Below are 21,335 nucleotides of genomic sequence, written 5' to 3' on the forward strand. Positions count from 1 at the left end.
TCGTCATGTCCCCAGTGTGTAAAGGCCTAAAAGAAGAAATAAATACCGTGGCGCCTTGAAACATAATGCAGGACAAAATGTGCCAAATGATCATCATACACATCGAACAGTCGTCCCTCATGGGGAGCATTTCTAATACGCACCATACACACACAATTGTCCCTTTGTCCCTGTGTTTCTATATCAGTCTCTCTCCTTCTTTCCCCTCGTCTCCTTGCTCCTCTCATTCTCTCTCCTTCTCTCTCTTCCCCTTTTTTCAGTCAGCTACACCCTGCCTTCTCACAGCCCAACACACACACACATGCATATACATATATGCATGTACACACACTCACATTTAGACACACACATTGCTGGGGGGCAGGGAGGCTAATTGAGTGGTGCCCTGGGTGTTCTAGTAATGTGTGCATGTGAGTAAAGAGCGGTCAAACAGACGATCACAAACCACACACACACACATTGTGGCTTTGGACCAGGCTAGAGCAGCTTTTTAGTTCCCTTTGATCATGACTGGAGAAACAAACATGCACACTAAAGTCTACACACGTATGCGCTCACTCATACGCACAGGCATGTAACAGACATGTTTCACACACACATATGATGATGTATGTTTCCATAAATAGCCTCTTCTTCCTCTTTGGCTCTTAGCCGTTCAATTTCCCCCTCCTCCACACTACCTTGGGAATGACTCCCAAAGGAAGCAAGCAAGTAGGAAAAAGGTGAAGAAGAGGAGAAAGATTAGAATGGAGTACATCAGAATATAATAGAGTCAAATAGAATAGCTGTAGAAATCCATGATATGTACACATAATCGTAATATTGATTATTTCCATATTCTTGTCTCCCTGTACTTGCCCTTTTCCTTCCTCAATCCATTCCTTTCTTCTCTTGCAGTCATTCATCTCCTTCACACATTTGCTCTCACATTCTTCCTCTCGGTCACTCTCTCTGCGCTCGCTCTCTCTTCTCTTTTAAATGTGACTATTCATCTTGTGACCTTAACGAGACAGGGGGATTGATTTAAGAAGACACCACCAGAGTGTGTATTTGTTCGTTAGAGAGAGAGAGTGAGAGAGAGGGATTGTGACAAACACAATTAGATGTATGACACACTCCCTCTTTCTTTTTATTTGTCTCTCTCGCTCTCTATCATTCTCCCTCACCGAGCTAGCCCATAGACGCTATGTACACAGAGCCGAACGATGATGTCACAATAAATCTCATTCAGTGTCCAGGCATGCTATTACACACTAACACTTTAATATAGCCTGTGTCTGTCTGTGTGTGTGTGTGTGTATGTGTGTATATGTGTGTGTGTGTGTGTGTGTGTGTGTGTGTGTGTGTGTGTGTGTTTATTTGTTTTGTTTGTCTGTGTGGGTGGTGTGTTACCAGAACATACACTTAGCATATTTAACTGACTCATAATGATGGCTTGTGGGTTTGTGTGTGTGTGTGTGTGTAAGCAGGCGGCAAAAGCTGTGAGAGGCCAGACATCGGTCCGTTTTAGCTGTAGCCCTGCTGTCTGTCTGACACGCTTATATTCAGTTTGCACACATTTGACCTTAAATTTTATCTTTATCTTGAGAGGGGTGATATTATGGTAATTGTTCTCATTAAACATTTTTGTTCTTAAAATGTAATTTTATTTACAATGAGTTTTAGAGCCTGGCCTGGCATATAGCCCCATAGGTATATACAGAAATAACACTCTGTAACAACCTCCAGTTTGGTGGTTGTTTTTATTTGATATCAATGTAATTAAAAATATTTATATTTTTAATTTTGGGTGCTTTCCATGTCCTGTCATCATGGCACATGCAGGACTTGTCATTGCATCTACCTTTTGTTATCCATTGATGCATTCTGGTACATACAGCAAGAATAGATGATGGAGTAAATATTCTGAGTATATTTTTGTGGTAGTTTGCTGCACATTTTTGCGTGTAATTTACGTAATCTTTTTGTGTTTTGTAAGTGATAAAGGTCCTTGTAACGTCAAGAAAACTGATACTGAAGTGACCAAAGTGTTTATTTGTTCATGCAACTTTAAGTTTGGCCCATCCTGCCCATCTCTACAGCCACTGTCCTGTCTGATTTGCACCATCAAAGATGTACTGATCTCATGATTTAAGACACATCAATCAACAATCACCTATCTCTCATAAAATCATAATCCATTTCTAGTACAGTACAGTATAGTACATAGTATTATATATGATATTCACTGAAGAGTAATATATTGTAATTATAGCACCTCTTGTTGGAAAGTTATAAAGATGAGGCATATTATGCCATGGCTATGTACAAAAAAAGCACTTATTTTTTATTTGACACTGTATTTATAGAAACTGTTTGTAATTATGTCTGGAGAAGTGTTTGTTCCTTGACTGACCTTCCTCACTCCATTTGAGTGGATGATTTTAGCCACCATCATTGCCAACTGCATCGTCTTGGCTCTGGAACAACATTTGCCTGATGGGGACAAGACGCCACTGTCTGAGCGCCTGGTAAGTTAAGCAGACATGATACAATATGTCAGTATGTGCTCTGACTCCTTATTGATTTTTCTTGAGGAGATGTATAAAGAAGCAGTTAAATAAAGGATTTTTCTCACCTTGAAATATCTAAATGTTCAGTGCACAACAACACATTAGAAACATACGTTCTTACAGATATCAAAGGAATATCCAGTATATAAATACAATATTAATAAAGATCTGGATTCAAAAGTAAAGATACAAATGTTGTATTAAAACCTCTCTCTCCCTCCCTCTCTCTCTCTCTCTCTCTCTCTCTCCTCAGGATGATACAGAGCCGTACTTCATAGGAATCTTCTGTTTTGAGTCTGGAATAAAGATCCTGGCACTTGGTTTCGCCTTCCACAAGAACTCCTACCTGAGGAATGGATGGAACGTCATGGACTTTGTGGTGGTGCTCACAGGGTGAGTGGCATGCAAATAGACGAGCCGAGCAAGCATCAATTGCAAACACACACACACACACATACATGCACAGCAAGTACCTGCATGAATGCTCAAAACCACAGCTATGAAAAAATGAGGTCAGAGTAAGATGTGGGTTTGTCTTTTCTCATTCAACTGAAACTGGAGAAAATGAAGTAGTTTGTCATGTGTTTACTGTGTGTTTGTACGTGTGTGTGTGTCTGTGTGTTTGTGTGTGTGTGTGAGTGCCCTATCCTTGCTCCTTTGCCCTAATGAATGGCCCCATTCTGGGCAAGGCAGCAGTCAGATCACAGAGCAGAGCTGCAGGCAGCCAGCAGCCTGGGTAGTGAACAAATGTCACCACAACACACACAGAGTCAGAGGGAGTGGGGGGAGGGGGGGAGGAGGTATGAAGAGATGATTTTCAAAAATTCACAGGTGTTGTAAGCTAAATACAGACACAATCAATGGGAACAAATAGAAAGAGACAAATGAAGAGCGCAAGAAGTGAAAAAAAACACAAGTGCGGGAAGGAGGGAAAAGCTCTTCATTCCAAAAGAGCAAGGGTTTACAACAGTAATTACAATATTAAATAGGACTACAATCATGATTTGGGCAGCTTGAACAGCAAAAATTAGATCACAGACCAACAATGAAAATGTGGTCTTAGGACAGGGTTCCTATGGTCATGAAATTCCTGGAAAAGTTATGAAATTAGAACAACTGTTTTCCAGGCTTGTTAATGTTTTGGATTTAACAGATTGTTTGGAAAAGTTTTGAAAATGCATTGTAATGGTTATTGTTTATCCTTTAAACAGCATTTTGGCTTGATTTCTGTCAAGAACAAGGGAAGAAGGCAATGAGCAATAAAAGAAGAAATGGCCCAAAAATTAGCAAGAAATTGTTAAAACATACAAAAAAATGCCTGAAATTAGTAAAAGATAAAAAGAAGGAAAAGAGAAAAAGCACGTAAAGCATACAACGAGGAAATTACCTGGAAAAAGTGTTTAAATTTTTAAATAATTTTGTAAATTAATTTTAAATGTGTAATTAGGATGAATTAACCATAGATTTGTTTTCATTTTTCCTGAGACAATTTTCCCTTTAGCTTTATTAAAATAATTTTCTAAATCTAATCATTTCTTTCATTGCCTTTTTCCCATGTTTTGGAGGGAACAATTATGCATCAATTTGCTCTGAGTTCAAAAGTTTAAATACTTGTGAAAGACATCTGAAAGCAGCACAAGAAAAGGGTTGAAAAATCTTCGTAAAAATCCCAAAACATGTCTAAAATAATGCAAAATGCATTGCATTTAAATTTCCATTTATCGATGCCGGTTTTTGTTGGTCTGGTCTTTTGGCATATGAAGCTGGTTGGCAGCGGGAATGTCTAACTTGTGAATAAAGATGGCAAGCGTTAGGAGTTAACTTATTCATAAATGCCTGGGAAATTTGGGTTTTTAGTCTTTCCTCTTATAGTCATGATAATAGGGTAAAATATTATGGAAAAGTTTTGAAAATGTATTGGTAAACATGTGTGGGAACCCTATTTAGATGCTAAGTGTCATGCTAAACAATCCTTTATAAGAGAGGAAAGGGCTGAACAGTTTATGATAAAGTTTTGAATAGGACAGCAATGATATTTAATATGAATGCTCAATGAGAAGGTGAAAACAAGGGTAGAGCAATAAGACACAGCTGGAGGAGTGTGATAGAAAAAGTGGCAATGAGGGGAAGTTAAGACACACGATAGGATTAGCATGATAGAGTTACAATCATAGAGAGGGACCCGGGTAAATAGATAATAAGTTGGATTGACAGAAATAAAAAGAGGGAAGAGGAGCAGAACAATTTTGAGTACACATATATAAACAAGTTTACATTTTAAACTTCAATTATGTAGAAAAGGTGCAGTGATTTGTTTATGTCAGATGGTTCTGTTTTCCCCGCATATGTCTGTCTGATGATTCGTCAATTCACATGATTGTCAAATGACATTCCTTCTTTAAAGACACTTTCTTTCTAATGTAAATATTGCAGTATTGATATACTGTCAAATGCTGCTGTATAGCTGCAGTTTCTTTTAAATGATTTATGTGATTTACATGACTGATTGCATAAGTGATCGGTTAGTGGAGAGAGAAAAACCTGTATTAAATGCCCATGGATATCTTATTGTTGATGTAAGAATACTCTTGGTTAACTGAGCCACGAAACTGGCTCAAATTTGCCAAAGCACTCTTTAAGAAAAGCTTGAGAATTGATTTTTGATGCCTGTCTCAGATTTTTACAACATATGTGAAGGCATAGTTCAATTTTTTTGTGGTGGGTGCTATATTTAGATTTTTTGACTCCTTTACTTTGTCGTTAGACACTCCTTTCCAATGTCAAAGCCAATAGTCTCTTTTGATGAAAACAGTAATTTTACCTCGCAGAACATTGAAGTTGTAATTTCAAATTAACCCTTTAAAACACCAAATCAATAAGGGGTTATTGTAAATTCACTAAATCACACAAAAACACAAACAAGGTAACTGATACAGACAGCGGTACACCAGCAGCTTCCGTGTTCTGCAGGATAAAATGACTGTTTTTGCCAGTGAAGTCTGGTGGCTTTTAGAAGAGTATAGACACATACAACAGTTCCCTGTCAGAAATGGCTGTCTGACGGCAAGGTAAAACGGTAAAAATATATCTAAATATAGCCTACTCTTAAACTGATAACATATACTTTAGGTGGCTAAAATGTGTTTCGCTGCTGCCCCTGTCCACATCAGTACATTGCTTAGCTTCCATGCTGGACTAAAAATTAATAACAACACCACTTCAAAAGGTTTGAACTACCCCCTGAAGGCCTGGTTCTCTTTTTTTTTCTTACCAGCCTTGCAAATTTCACACGATACTGATTCTGTGTATGTAAACAGCAAAGCATTGAGTAAATCACTGCATTTTGACAGCAGTAATGCTGTTACAGTGTGCCATTCACTCATTAGACAACGTAATGGAACTGTATTTCTATAGGCTACTGTTCCCGGTGAAATGATTATGTGGGAGTGCTGGCACAGATTAATATGTTGAGGTCATTGCATGTTTGTGTGCATGCATGTGGTGATTTGGAGAGCTTCGTGGGTTACATAAACCTTGTGCGTCTTTGCTGACAAAGCACCGGGGAAACTGGTGATTGCCCCCCTCTGCCCTCCTCTCTCTCTCTCTCTCTCTCTCTCTTTTACTCACACACAAACACACAAAAACACACACAGTGAGTGAGTGAGCACTCAGTCTGGCAGTATGTCCTTATGCTTTAATAAGAGCAATCATGATGCCAAGCTCATCTCAGCATGGCACAACAGTGTGACTGTAAGGGAGAAGAGTGAGAAGACGAGTGTCAGCGAGACAGCAGGAAGTAGCAAGATTCAGAGAGGAGGAAGGAGAGAGGTAGAACAGAAGGGTGAGGCAGTCCTTAAAACTTCCAGTAAATGTCTTGTCTCACATATTCCCACCCTCTGTGTTTTATAATCAAAAATCTTATGTTTTGACAATGATACCCTCTGAGCAAGCATGACACAGCACTTCAATAATAAGTGTCTCATATAGGCAAATGCATTGTTGGTGTTGTAGTGGAGACGCTTAGCCAGCATGCAAGCGGTACATTTTCTCACAGTTAGTGACCAGATGAGAGTAAAGCCAATGTCTGTAATGACAACCCATCTCTAAAATTGTGATGGCAAGAAACACTATTTTTAAAGTGTCCTGGCTCAGACATGGACATCATCCATCATGTTTTTCGGCAATCTAACATTCTTCCAGACAATAGATGGATGCTAGGTTTAAATCCTGTCTTCTTTATAGGTGTGAGGTGTCTGATGGCTTCAGTTTGATCACTGCTCCACTTGGACTGACCACTAAGGCATGCAACCACAATAAAATTGACACTGTTATGAATAGATGATTGCCAAGTTCACCAAAATGGCTTCTCAGAATGTCTGAGGCAAGACAGTTGTAGGATGTACAGTCGGAGAAGTGTCTATGAAGTGACTTGATTGGTGATGGTTGGTTCTGCCTCCCCAGTGGGAGATTGATCATCATCTGTGCGCCACATTGCCATGAAATGCTGTGCACACTGGACACACTGAGTGGCGCAGCAGGAGAAGTGGTTCAAGAAAACTTGTCAGCCCTTAGCTTTAAAAATGTTTTAAAGAACCAGTGTGTTTAGGTTGCGACACACAACACATTGGCCCGATGGTGAGCGCCCTTGTCGCTGCAGTGTTTCCCGCACCACTGTTAACCTTTGTCAGCTTTCTTTTGGTCGATTCAGCGTGTTGAATTGGCACCCATTGGTGAACCAAATCACTCTGATTGGCTGTTCAGCTCAGTGCACAAGAAGTTGGCTGTCATTTTGATGTGTTTCTGTGCAACTTTTTGGCCAAGAGATGGTGACGTAAGGCAACACAGCAGGGGTTTTTCTTTGCCGCTTGTTCTCTGATGTCGGCTTGGTGTGTCACAACCTTAAGATTTAGGTGGATATATTGGCGGAAAATATATATGATTTCATAAGTATGTTTTCTTTACTGTGTAATCAAATGAAAAATAAGAATCGTGCTATCTTTACCTTAGAATGAGATGTTTATTTCTACTGAGGGAGCAGGTTCTCGTTTATGGAGCAGCGCCGGAGTAACATTGTAACATAAAGGTTCTTGATTAAGTGTTTCTAGCAGTTTAAGTCACCGGATCCATTTTTTTTTTTTGGAGAGGAAGCGACTTTTGTGGATAATTTAGCCTCCAGTGAAAACCTCCTCAATGTCCGGATAATAAGTTATCAGAGCAAAAAATTGACTTCACGTTACCATGAGTGGGACTAGCCATCTGCAGTGACATGCCAGAGTACATCAGAAATACATGGATTTTTAAGATGAAGCTGCTTGTTTTGGATTTTCATGAATAGTTTCCAAATATACCACATTTATCTGAGTAGGTTACAAATATTCAGGGACCAAAATAGATTCCCTAATACAGGGAAATTAGGAAATAGTGATTTATTCTGGACACAGCCTCACACTTTCTCACACAGAAAGTGAAGCAAGATGTGAAAAAAAAGAGTTAAAGCAAAAGTAAACAATATCTGTATGTTGCACTCTAAACAACAGTGATACAATACATCTGGCTGTCTTCATCTCTGTTTTAACCAGCTGTGTTGTTACCATTTTTCAGTAAAACAAGTAGCTGCAGCAAGATATGCTGCAGCACTTACAGCACACATACTGTACATTCCCATGATGTATTATGTACACTGAAGTCAATCCATTTTACACTCCCTCTTACACACACACACACACACACACACACACACACTGCATGCTCATTCTTTGTTGTGCTCTCTATGAATTGGGGCTATGTTTTTAGCAGTGCTGCTCTTTGAAGATGAAAGGCTACTTGGCCTTTCTACCCACCTCTGGACGAAACCTTTGATAACACACCGACCAATGCACGCTCACACACACACACACACACACACGCATTTCCACTTCAAACATTCCTTTCCATTTCCTACTCAATTCTACTTCACTTGCTCGTGTGACACATAGGAAGACAAACACACAAATAGCGCTTAACATGTCTGAATAGATTAGCTATTCACTCCACAACCTTGTTGGACGTCAGCAGATTTGTGTGCATCCTTGTTTCTGTGCCGAAGTGTGTGTTTGCGTGTGTGTGTTGACCTATCTCTTGTCGTAAATTGCCTGAGTGATTTGGCTCTGGGAATAAGCTAGTTGTTTTTTATGCCCACTATTGATTATTAGTCCAATTACCCTTAGTTTACAGCCAGTCTTGCCTTGCATCCTCCCCTCAGTTCCTCCTCCTTGTATCCTTGATCAGGTTCTTTTGATTAGATACAATTGGTTCAGAAAACTGAGGAGAAACGGGGAAAGAAGCTAGGAATGTCCTTACAGTGACCTTGTAATCAACTGAAATTACAATTTGCTAAACATATGTTCATAGTGAAAGACTGACAGTGAGAATAATGACTGATCTATAACAGAAACACGGTGTCCCTGATCCGTCCTTGTTAAATCATGCTGTCCTGAAGTCTCCCAGTTTAAAATGTGTTTTGAGGATACTGTAAAAAAAAAAAAAAAAAGGAAGCTCCCAGCAACTCTCACATTCAGAAAATTGAATACTGTATCTTTCGTTGTCTAGAGTTGTACTGTATAGACTTCTGATATGAAGCTATGTGTGTGACATTTGCTTTACCTTTTTATCTTCTTTTAAGTTACATGATGTTAATAATGAGAAGGAATAATAGGATAATAATAATCATCGTAACACATTTTCTTGCAAATGTAGGGTATAATATTGATTTAAGAGAGCATTTGTAAGTACTCAGATACATTAAGTATGAAGTAGTTGAATCATGGTAATATGGGGAAGCAAGGAGACAAGGAAAATGGAGAGTTTGGAGAAAAGATGAAGCGATTTGGTCAGTGATGTGGACAGAGATAATTAGCCGAATTTAGCTGAAGTCAGCAGGAATGCAGGCGTAGAAAGCGGGCAAAAAAGATGGTGTTTGTATAATGTGTTGGTGTCCCATGAGAACGGGCTGGTGGGGAGATTGTGTAATAGCACTGTTGCTTAATGTGTTCCTCCTTAATCAGTTGTGTTCCTCTGCATTTAGTGCAACCGTGTGTACCTGTGTGTGTATATAGTTCAAGTGTAGGAGATGCGCTGTAGGCAGCATCTCTGTCCCTGCCAAGAAAGAAATTGTTTTGCATTGGTTATTTCAAATGACCTACTTTCTAGTGTGCATATGTAAATAAAATTATTCTTGCTCAGTATGTTTGATCTCCAACCAGGGCCTGTTTGTAGTGCAGATGTGTGTGTCTGTGTCTGCTTTTGTCATCTGTCTATTTTTGCATGTATGTGTGTTCATGTGTGTTTGTCTGTGTGAGGTGTGATACATTTACATTATAGAGAAAGGAGAGGAGGGAAAAAACAATCAATCAGGCTCCTCCCTTGGCCCTGTTACCAAGGTGATACAGAGATTCTATCAATGAGCCAAGGTCCCTGTTGCCATGGAAACACTTATGAATGAGAAAGGGCCCAGTAACCGTGGAGACGGTGTGAATGAGGAACTGCCTCATCAGCTTGACACTGTTTTTGATGGCGGATGCTGTTTAAAAACTGAATTTTTCATTATTTAAACAGTAATTGTCATCAATGTCAACATCATCATCATCATCATCATCATCATCATCATCATCATTATCATCATCATCATCATTGTCGTCGTCATCATTATCAGTGCTTTTATTGTAATCACAGTCCAGTTATTAAAAATAGCTTACATAAGTGTAAATGTATATATAATCCTGAAATAGCTTCTGCACTGCATCCCCAATAATGCAGATATACAAAACACAGACATACTAGATTGTTGTCATGTCACTATACATATATGAAACAGAAGTGCATGTTTGTCCATGTTGGTACACAGTGACATACATCGTCTGCTTTCCAGGTAGATAGATATGCAGAAAAACTACATAAAACTCCAACTGTCAGCAGCCTTAACCCTTCAAAACCTGAGCAAATTGACTTGAATTCTTTTTAAAAACACGTGAAAAGGGCAAATAGCAGAAATTAATAAAAAGTACAAGAAAATGACCTGAAAATTTGCCAAAAAGGGAATTAAAGCAAAATTAATACCAAAACAAAACAAAACAAGGAAATGACCTGAAATAGTGCTTAAAGAGTAATAAGACTTCTGTAACATAATTTTAGATATAATAGATAATTATGGTGATTAGAAATATTGTTTTCTGCAAATATTTTCATTTCAAACTTTTTAAAAAAAAATTCTAAATAGACTAATTTCTTGCACTTTGCAGGAAATGTCTTTGTAAGTTGCTCATTGCCTTTTCCTTGTGATTAAACTGTTTCTCCACACATGTATTTACAAATAATGTATTTTTAGTCCTCATTTTGATTCTTTGTCAAAATGAACAATTGATAAACAATCTTGGGATGTGTGTCAAATATTGTAATATACCCAAAAGAGATAACCACAAAATTGAGACTGTCAGCATAGCTTACTTGGCCAAAAATAATGACATTGCATTGGCTTCAGTATCGTGAATAAATATGTCTATTTTAAGAGTGTTTTATGTTATAAAATGTTTTATAAACAATTGAGTGAATCAAAAATATACCAAGTAACATTTTAACAGTTGAAAGTTGAGGTAATCTGTTTCCAGATGACCTCAAACATGTCTTTGGCATTTCTGAACTGCAGTATCTTAGGCTGCTATGTATACACAATGATAAAGTATATTAGTGGGCGATATGCAGTTTTTCTCTGATTTGAGTACCACTTCCAGTAGGGCTTTATCTGACTGACCTGAATAATGTCAGTCGAATTAGATTTGGCAGTTCAAAAGAATATTCGATGATTGCTTTTGTTTTCCAAAACAAATTCACCACCTCTTCACCTTATGGTGCGGTCTCTCTCCCTCCGTGCTGCTGCCTGCATGTCTGCAGATGCAAAGAATGGCGTGAAAGTCAAGAGCACTCACTCCGCAGCAAAATCTGGGGACCAAAATGTCCCTCGAAGTACACTACACAGAAAAAAGAAAGACTTCTCGACTTAAAGCATTCTCAGTCGACTGAGGGTCTCTGACTGATGGTTTGAACCTCTGACTTTTAAGGGGTAGTCCTATCTCCCAGTAATACATGTGAATGTGTTGTATTTATTTGCACGTGTAAGAATGCAGGGTTCAGCAAGATGCTAAAGGGCACAGCTGCCATAATGTTGGAGCTACACACACAGCTGAAGTACAGTGTTGCCTCGTGACCAAACCAGGAACCTCTCAGTTACAAGTCAGCCTCTGATGAGGCATTTGATATCACACAATGTCATTACAAGGACCCTAGCCTACACTAGCTGGGGGGGGGCTTCCTGGTAATTCAATACAGCATTCAGCCATAGATCCTGGGGCGGTGTTACTTTTCCCTTCTTGCCTTTTTTTTTGGTTTCCAAGCAAAGCAGGCTGACTTCAAACCTGTGATTAAGGCTCTGCTGTGTCACTGAGCCTCTTAGTGGAACAGAGAAAAGTGGAAATGTGTCAGAGAGACCGAAAGAGAGAGAGAGACAGAGAGAGAGAGAGAAGTGGGAAGGAGGATGATTCACTGTGTGCGTCAGACGAGGGGACTGACTGGAAGTCTGGCGGCACAAGGGAACATCTTAACCATCCGAAGCACACACACATACGCACACACACGCTGTTTACAAGTCTTTATTCAGATGATGAGCGGTGATACAGGTGCTGTAACACACCCAGCAGCACGTTTACTCTGCAGTCTGGCAGCGGCTCGAAGAGAAACATTTTAAACATACCAAGAATAAAAATAGGTAGAAATAAGCAAGTCAGCAACTCTGATTTTCACCATCTGCCAGTTCCTTCTCTCTCACTCTGTCTCTCCATGCTGCTCTGTCGCTCTCTCTCCTCCACCCTCCCTCTTTGTCCTCCCATCTTCCCTCTCCTCCTTTTTTCATTTTATAGTCCCACTGTCATCCCGTTACAAAACACTGTCCCTTCAGCCCATCCCTTTCTTGTGCTGATACACTTCTGTCTTCTACTTCACTTGTCAGCTGTATTGATCAGCTCAGCTCTTGCAGGATTTACATACAGCGTTCACCCAGCTGCTTGTAATGACCTGGCAGGGGGGCTGTTTTAAAGTGTTTGTATGAGTGAGGCTGACTGACACTGACAAGCTTGACTAGCTTAAACATTGATTGCCTTTGCACACTTGTGTGCATTTGTCTCTATTCCTTTAGGATCCTGTCCACTGTGGGTTCAGATTTTGACTTGCGGACCCTCAGGGCTGTGCGAGTATTGAGGCCCCTCAAACTGGTGTCCGGTATTCCCAGTAAGTCAAAAGTCTTCATTTCAACATTTCACAGTTTCTTTGTTATTCCGTAGTTGAATGGTTACATTTCAGATTTTATTAGATGATCAAAATAGCATGGAGAAGCATTTTGTGTCAAGGTTTTATGCAGCTTCTGTGTTGTTCTGCATAATGCACCCAAAGTGTTTCAACGAAAGTGGTTCTTCTGTGCACTCTCCGCTCCTTTTTTAAATGTTATAGCGGCAGTAGTGCTCCAGCACCACTGCAGTGTTATTAATAGCGTGGACTCAACTACAGGGCTGAACAGGCAAACCAAGGCTTACTCATCATAAAAGTCATAAGCTCCCTGTGAAAACCAAATTAGAGTTCCATTTCAGTGTGCGATATACATTTGAAAAGTGTGATTGGGTTTCCGCAAAACAACAGTTCACTTGAAATATAACTTACTACAAAATGTTGCCTTTGAGACCTGTTTTTTTGTTGGGAAAACACATTTGAAAAAAAATCGGGTATGGTTTGTTTTACCTAAACTAAATGTGTTGCATATAATGAGTATATTGTGCAGTCACAGGTTTAATACTTCTATTGCATGCTGTAGTGTGTACTAGGTAATAGGCTGTTTCCTCCAATGGGTGCAACAGAGGAAGTATGTCATATAGTCTGAAGGTTATGGTCTTATTGTATCTACAATTATCATCAAGGCAACACTTACATTAAACTGTACCAGCTGATAATGGAAGACCTGAAGCAGTTTGTTAAATTTGAAATGATTCATTGATTATTTGATTAGTATATATTTCGAACATGTAAAACAACAACAGAAAAATGAGAATAAAAAAATAACAATAAGTAACATGGATGATAATCTATGCACAACTCAATAAAGATTATAATACACGACAAAAATTAGGTCTTACATGTTCTGAAAGGAATAGGAGGAAGTATACGCTTATTATTTCCTTAATTAATTCATGAAGTTCATCTCTAACATACATACACCTACACAATTACACTCACACACTTACATACATACAAGCATACACACACAAATACATATCAATTTAAACATATACCATACATTTCTGTGAATTTACACTCACACACACACTACGAGAGCGGAGCGAGCATGTTGCACTTTTTCTGTATTTCAAGTGCCTGCACAGTTCAAAACACGTTGAAATGAAAATTGATAATAATGACTGAGATCTGAATGCTGTTAACACTGTGTCGTCCAGGCTTACAGGTGGTGCTCAAATCCATCATGAAGGCCATGATTCCTCTGCTGCAAATTGGCCTGCTCCTTTTCTTTGCCATCCTCATGTTCGCCATCATCGGCCTGGAGTTCTACATGGGCAAATTCCACACAACCTGCTTTGACAATCACACAGGTAAAGGAGTGTGTGTGTGGGTGTATTTGCCAATAGTGCAGTCAGGATTAATTTGCGAACTGTTTGCCCCAATGAAGGTCCGTTCCGGTTCAGGTAGACTTTAAGTGTGCTAAAATTAGAAATGCAATTTAGTTCAACTAAATAACTTGGTGGTGTTAAAGCGTTTGTAGTGTTTCTATACTATGTTTATGTGATGGGAAATGCAGCTTCCTCAAATGAAGTCTGATTCATTGCTTATATCTGCATATTTTTAACCTTTCCCCTGTTTGGAGTTAAGATGATGAATAATAATCCATCTACAAAGAATTCAAAAAGCTGAAATCATGTTGGTGGTTGGTCTAATTAGGATTTATGATAAATCTCAAATGTCTGTATGAAACAAGTAGGTTAACCTTTTTTGCTGTGTCATGGCTATTTTATTTTACAGCCTATTCAGAACATATTTAATTCTAGAAAGTTAAGAGGTGCACAATCAAATTTTTAGCCAATGAATAGCACTCGTTATCTTTACAAAACAAACAATATGTGTTCACATGCCTGCCTTTTGTTTTGAAACACTCCCTCAATTTCATCCATGTTCAGGTGAGATCCGAGAAGAGTTTCCATGTGGGACAGAGCCCCCGTCACGGCTGTGTCCCGAGGGCACCACATGTAAAGAGTACTGGCTGGGACCAAACTATGGCATCACCCAGTTTGACAACATCCTGTTTGCTATCCTCACCGTCTTCCAGTGTATCACCATGGAGGGCTGGACTGACCTGCTCTACTATGTAAGTACTGCTGAACAGTGTTTGATACACACTCACGAGCACCACATCCACACTAATACGTTTTCATTTTAAGACAGCGTTTCATAACAAAAACAGTCTGCGTACACACCATCATTTTATCACCCTCTGGTCATACTAACATGCCTGAAAATGCATTAGAGTGGTTTCAGGAGCATTATTCATCATCAGAGGAGCCCATGGCAGTGACAAAGGAGTGCCCAGCTAGAATGTTTTGGCTAGATGTTTGGTAACAGATAATTCCTCATCGCCAAGCAAACGAGGGTTTCTGCAGCATTGTTTTCAGACGTCTCCGTTTCAGCTTGTCCACTCTAAAATGCCTCCGAAAATGTGCAGCATTTTCAAAGGTCTCCATTTCTGGGATTCCTAAACAGCAAAGTAGTGAGGACACAAGGTGTAAATATAGCAAAGTTATACAGTTTTAAACAAAAACTTATGAGTGTGGATGTAGCCTCAGTGAACACCTTATTATCCACTTCAGCCTGCCCAGAAAAGCAGGAGTGACATCACTTTTCTTCTACTGCTTTCAAAGGCCTTCCACAAGTTTTTAAAACTTTAAACCCTGAACAAATTGGTACAATCTGAAAAAAGGGGGGAAAAGAGCAATGTGCAACTTGGTAAAAAAGTGTTCCACAAATTTGCAAGAAATTAGTAGATTTAGAAAATGATTTTAAAAAGCTGGGAAAAACTATATTTATAATTACCATATTTATGTATTTATGTAACAGAATTATCATGTTTTTTTTTGCACTTTTTCCTGGTTATTTCCTTGTAGGGTTTTTACCGCTGTCATTTTTTTCATTTTTTTTTAATTACCAATTTTCAGGAAATTTTCTTGTATTTATTTTTACTAATTCCTTGTAAATTTTGAGGGTAATTTCTTATTACGTTGCTCATTGCCTTCTTCCCATGTTTTTGAAAGAAGTGAGGTTTCAAGGGTTACAGAACCAGTTAATGTGGAAGGGACTTGAGGAATGCACTATTGGGTAACCAGTCAATCATTTGAGAGTTTCAGGTCTCTGTGCCAGTAGGTTTAGGCAAGAAAAGAGAGAATCATTCAAGTGAAGAGACTGATAACCCAGAATGCAAAACCCATCAGTCCTTGTCATGGATGGCCTGCACCAACAGACTAACACCTTTGGCAATTAATTAGATTCAGAGAGGAAATTATACAGTATCAGTTTGTTTGCCATGCACACCCCATTTTAGGGATAATGCCTGGTTTTGCATTTTTATATGCATTATTGTCATATTTGGTGGCCATTCTGTGTGGATAAAACTGTCAAAAAATATTCTTAAAAAAGAGGAAAAAATTAAGCAGTTGTTTGGCCTTATTTCAATAGTCTCAATAGTTTTTTCTTTTTTTTCATTCTAAAGCCATAGATTTTTTTCTTGGATAAAATACTTAAATTCAAATGCTCAAACATGCAATTATATTCACCTGTGCACACTATGAGCCTGCTCATAAAATAGGTAGCAGGTCTTTAACAGTGTCATCACTCATACCCAGGACTGAATAGTTCCCTGCTGTCAGTGGCAACGGTTGCTAGGAGACCAGAGGTAGATGAGGGTCTTCGAGTGTTACTGTAGTTGTCTCTTTCCCCATCTCCTCTCCCTTTCAGTCTCTCTTATCCTCCCCATTGCTCTTTTTCTTTCTTAATTCCTTCTTTTTCCTTCCTTCTAATCCTCCTGTCATCCCTCCCTTCCTCTCTTTCCCTCTCACTCTGTCCCTCTCTCTCCCTGTGTCCCTCCTTCCCGGTGCTGCTCTATATTTAAAAGGGCCTGCTCAGCCCAAGTTATTCTTGCAGCTGTTGGGGAGGGGAGCGATAAAAGTTTAATGGTAGAAAAAAGGGTCTGCGGTACATTGGGTACACAGCAGCAATACCAGCTTACATGCAGGAAGGAGGAAAGATGGAGGAAGGAGGAGACAGGAGGAGGTTAGTCAGGGAGGCTATGAGAAAGAGAGCGCATGGGGGGGGGGGTGTAAAGGGTAAATTGAAGAATCAGAGTAGAGGCTGATCAGTGAAAGCGAGGAGGAATGGAATAATTGCACAAAAAAGGAAGGGAATGTAAGAAAGTAGGAATGGAGGAAAGACAAACTATCAAAATGAATTTTAAAAAAAGAAGGGGAAAGCATGAGAAATTAGTCCCAGAGAAGGATGCAGGAGAGGGAAAATGAGGAGCGAATAAAGAAAACGGAAGGAGAGTCTGGACAGTAGGATGGTAGAGACACAGAGGGAGAGACCAAAGCATTTGTTATACATTATTTACTCTGCACTGAGCAGCTAAATAGAGTGGCAGATATGCATTTACTTATTGAGATGACTTAAAGCAAAAACCATGTCAGCCCTGCTGTTGTTTATATTTCCAACAGTGATGGACGGCACTTTTGAGCGCACTGGCCTTTTAAACGGCCACATTGTCTGGACAATTCATGATGTCTAAAGGCAGATTTTCTCTTAATTTGGCAAGCAGGCCTAATAAATTACAATGATATTTTCTTTGGTGCACAGCTGCTAGGATCGACTTCAGCAAACCCTTAAAGGGTAAATTCACCATTTTTCAAGCCTATTTTCCCATGATTGGGATGTGTCTATATGGGAACAACAACTTAAAGTTGGTCCAGTGCTGACCAAGACCACTGCAGCAGCGCTGCAATGGATCCTGTCCAGGCATGTTCGTACTGTCAGTTCATGTTCGCAAAGTGCTTGTTTTTGCCATTGACAGGCCCAGATTGATGTTCTAAGTGTCTGACAACTTTATGGAAAGGATCTCTACAGAGATACACCTTTTTATTTAACAGTAACCCTTTTTGTTAAATCAAAAACATCCCCTGAATCGCCAGACCCACCAGACTCCATTTTATTAAACTATATTTTTTAGCATGTATGGAACCAGCATATTTTCACATCTATCTGGGCGAATTAGGATTTATTGGGGGGGTGTTTTTTAAGTTTCACAGAAATAAAGCACTTTCATTTTTTTTGGTGTATCAGTGCTTGTGTTCATCAAATAAAACAACTCATTTGTAAATTACTGAGCATATTTACAATACTAAGTTGGACAGTGGATGCAGAGTCACAGCACAAACTTTGTCAGAGGCAGGCAAAGATTTAATGCCCAAGGCGACATTCAAGATTTGAAAATTTAACAGTAAAAAAATGTTTTAACAAGCACTATACAGAAACAGTTGTTATGAGTTTATTAACTGGTGTGAAAATTTCCTCACAGTGGCATCCCTGAGTCGCAATAATGTCTAATGTCTCAGTCGATCAAATCTTTGGTCATCGTGAGTTGTGGCAGATTTCCCAGAGCAAAACATTGATTACTCTGTCTGATGTCTGTGTGTGTGTGTGTGTGTGTGTGTGTGTGTGTGTGTGTGTGTGTGTGTGTGTTTCCAGAGCAACGATGCCTCAGGGAGTGCATGGAACTGGATGTACTTCATCCCCCTCATCATCATTGGCTCCTTCTTCATGCTCAACCTGGTGCTGGGTGTGTTGTCAGGGTAAGTGTTTGTTAGTCTGTCAGTCTGTAAGAAGCTGACAAAGATACTGTGAAGGTTGTTTGTTAATAATTGACATCTATTATACTGTACATTTATCTTTTTTTTTTTATCGATAAACAAATGTTTGACTTTTATTATATGTGCAGCACAATAAGAATGATGAATATCTGTGTGTGTGTGTGTGTGCGTGTGTGTGTCTGTAGGGAGTTTGCCAAAGAGAGAGAGCGTGTCGAGAACAGGAGTGAGTTCCTGAAGCTCAGAAGACAGCAGCAGATTGAGAGGGAACTCAATGGTTATCTGGAGTGGATCTGCAAAGCTGGTATGTTTTTAAGAATCAGCCATTCACAATCAAACAATGCAATCATGAATCAGGAAAGTTTCTGGGGAGGTATAATGTCGGAATAGCTCTCGTCCAGATGTAATGCAAACAATGTTAACCTTTGAAACCTGGAGTGACATCACTTTATTTAGTTGCATTCAGACACCTTTCACAAGTATTTAAACTTTTGAAACCTGAGCAAAATTGGTTTGATTTCTTTAAAAAAAATGCATGGGAAAAATATAAAGAGCAACTTGGCAAGAAGTATCCTGCAAAGAGGAAAAACATATGCAGGGAACCATATATTTCTAATGTTCATGATTATATATTTTCAATTATTTTATAGAATTATCATATATTTGTAGCCTTTTTTCAGTTAAATTTCTTTCTTGCTTTTGTACATTTGGATTTTCTTTGTTTTTTTTCTTTCGTTTTAGTTTTTTGCTCATTTTCATGTAATATACTTGTACTTTATCTGATATCTTATTTATTTCTGGGTCATTTCTTCTTAAGTTGCCCAATGCCTTCTTCCTATATTTTTGAAAGCGGTTAAGTTGATTTGCCCAAATTCTAATGGGTTAAATTAAAGCCAGTGAACCTGTACAGTTAAATCTGTGTGAACAGCCTTGATTCACACCACTGTGGCACAGATTAAAGACACTTGTTTGATGCTCTGATAGAGAAGACCCACTGTTTGTCCGTAGTTTTCTTTATCTCCCTTGTCTTTTTACTCTGACCCATCTGCTCAGGGCAGGAAAGATGTAGAGAAGATAAGAGGAATGGAGGGTTTGGATGTTGGAAGGAGTGGATGAAGGGGCAGATAGAAAGGACAGACCTTTGATCTTCTTGAAAAGACAATCTACATAAAAACAAGGAAGCTAAAAAAAGGAGGGAGGGATGAGTTGCAAGCACAGGTGCAGGCCAGAGACTGTTTACAGTTTTAATTAAAATGAGAAATGGCAAGTGATGATGACAAAAGATTGACAGATATAGTGGAGGTAATCAAAACTACATTTAAAATGCCATATTCTGTATTAACATGCTTGTTCATGTGTGTTTTGTAGAAGAGGTCATCTTGGCGGATGATGACAATGAAAATGATTACGATGGTATGAATTTGCTTTTTTTCATACTGTATTTATGCATGCATGACTGTGATTTACACTAGTAGATTTAATATATCTGTACTGCTGTGTTATAGTTTAAATACATATGTATTGTTTCTATTACAGGCTCCCGTAGAAGAGCTACAAAGAACCATAAGAGCAAAGCTGAGCTGTTAAACCCAGAGGAAGGGGAGGGTGATCTGGCAGTAGGTAAGACACATCTGCCTCTCTTTCTCTCTCTCTCTCTCACACACACACACAAATGCACACACACTCACTCAAAGGCAAACCACAGGTACATACAGATGCTATCTTATCTTGCATATCAGCATTACCTGACCCTCCTCTCCTTCCCTCTCCTTTCCTCTCCTCTCCTCTGCTGCTCTGTACTTCTCTCCTCATGTTACTTTTTTCCCCTTTCCTCAACTACCCTCATCTTTCGACCTTTCTTTTCTCTAACCTGCCCTTGTTACCTCCTTTCTACTTCTCTCGTGCAACCTCTCTTTCTTGAGCTGTTAAAGCCGTTATTCCTAAATTAGGAACATTGTGACCTATACTTTTGCTTTTGCAATGTAATTGCAATTGCAGTCCTAAAAAAAACACTGTTCAATTCACTGTTGAGCTAACACGATATTATGTGCCTTGCCCATCCTTTCAGGCTCACCATTTGCCCGTGCCAGCTTGAAGAGCTCCAAGCTCGAAGGATCAGATTTCAAGCGGCGGGAGCGACGGCTACGCTTCCTCATCCGACATGCCGTTAAGTCCCAGGCCTTCTACTGGACCGTACTATGTTTGGTGGGCCTCAACACTCTGTGTGTGGCTGTAGTGCACTACGACCAGCCAGACCCACTGTCAGATTTTCTATGTGAGTAAGGGGGGGGGTACATGCATACTTTGTGCAAGCATGCACAGATTATCTCCTCGAATTCACAAATACACTCATCACAGATTACTGGAAGGGAGTGGGTGAGCAAATTCTTAAGTAAATGTGACTAAATCCATGAAAGAGCTGACCCAACCAGTTAACACAGGCACATCCACACACACAATGATGCAACCAAGGCTACATAACGACACAGTGAGAGATTGAACTTGTATTATGTGTGAAAAAATATATTTGCTCATTTGGAATACAAAAAAATTAATGACTTTTGATACGAATAACAGGCATTGTAGTTTTTTGTATTTGACATGCATACATTTAACATTGCCTTTTCTCCTCTTCTTGTCTTCTTTTCTGTGCATAGATTTTGCTGAACTTATCTTCCTGGGGATATTCTTGACGGAGATGTTTGTAAAGATGTATGGCCTGGGCAAGCAGGCCTACCTCAACTCCTCCTTCAACTGCTTCGACTGCATTGTGAGTCCGACAGCACTTGGGAAC

The 21,335-nt window shown here is 39.3% G+C and overlaps 1 protein-coding gene across 1 annotated transcript in view; it reads left to right on the plus strand.

The window, feature by feature from the left end:
- The window catches only part of cacna1aa (calcium channel, voltage-dependent, P/Q type, alpha 1A subunit, a), a 95,852-nt gene that overhangs the window by 16,754 nt on the left and 57,763 nt on the right, over nt 1–21,335 (plus strand). The window contains exons 2-12 of the mRNA XM_042504686.1: nt 2,405–2,510; nt 2,806–2,945; nt 12,775–12,866; nt 14,081–14,233; nt 14,816–15,003; nt 18,423–18,526; nt 18,730–18,845; nt 19,910–19,954; nt 20,078–20,161; nt 20,610–20,816; nt 21,199–21,311. Coding sequence (XP_042360620.1) covers nt 2,405–2,510; nt 2,806–2,945; nt 12,775–12,866; nt 14,081–14,233; nt 14,816–15,003; nt 18,423–18,526; nt 18,730–18,845; nt 19,910–19,954; nt 20,078–20,161; nt 20,610–20,816; nt 21,199–21,311 — 1,348 coding nt within the window. The remainder of the gene's footprint in view (nt 1–2,404; nt 2,511–2,805; nt 2,946–12,774; nt 12,867–14,080; nt 14,234–14,815; nt 15,004–18,422; nt 18,527–18,729; nt 18,846–19,909; nt 19,955–20,077; nt 20,162–20,609; nt 20,817–21,198; nt 21,312–21,335) is intronic.

This window comes from Plectropomus leopardus, chromosome 17, assembly GCF_008729295.1.
Source record: "Plectropomus leopardus isolate mb chromosome 17, YSFRI_Pleo_2.0, whole genome shotgun sequence".
Classification (NCBI taxonomy): Eukaryota; Metazoa; Chordata; class Actinopteri; order Perciformes; family Serranidae; genus Plectropomus; species Plectropomus leopardus.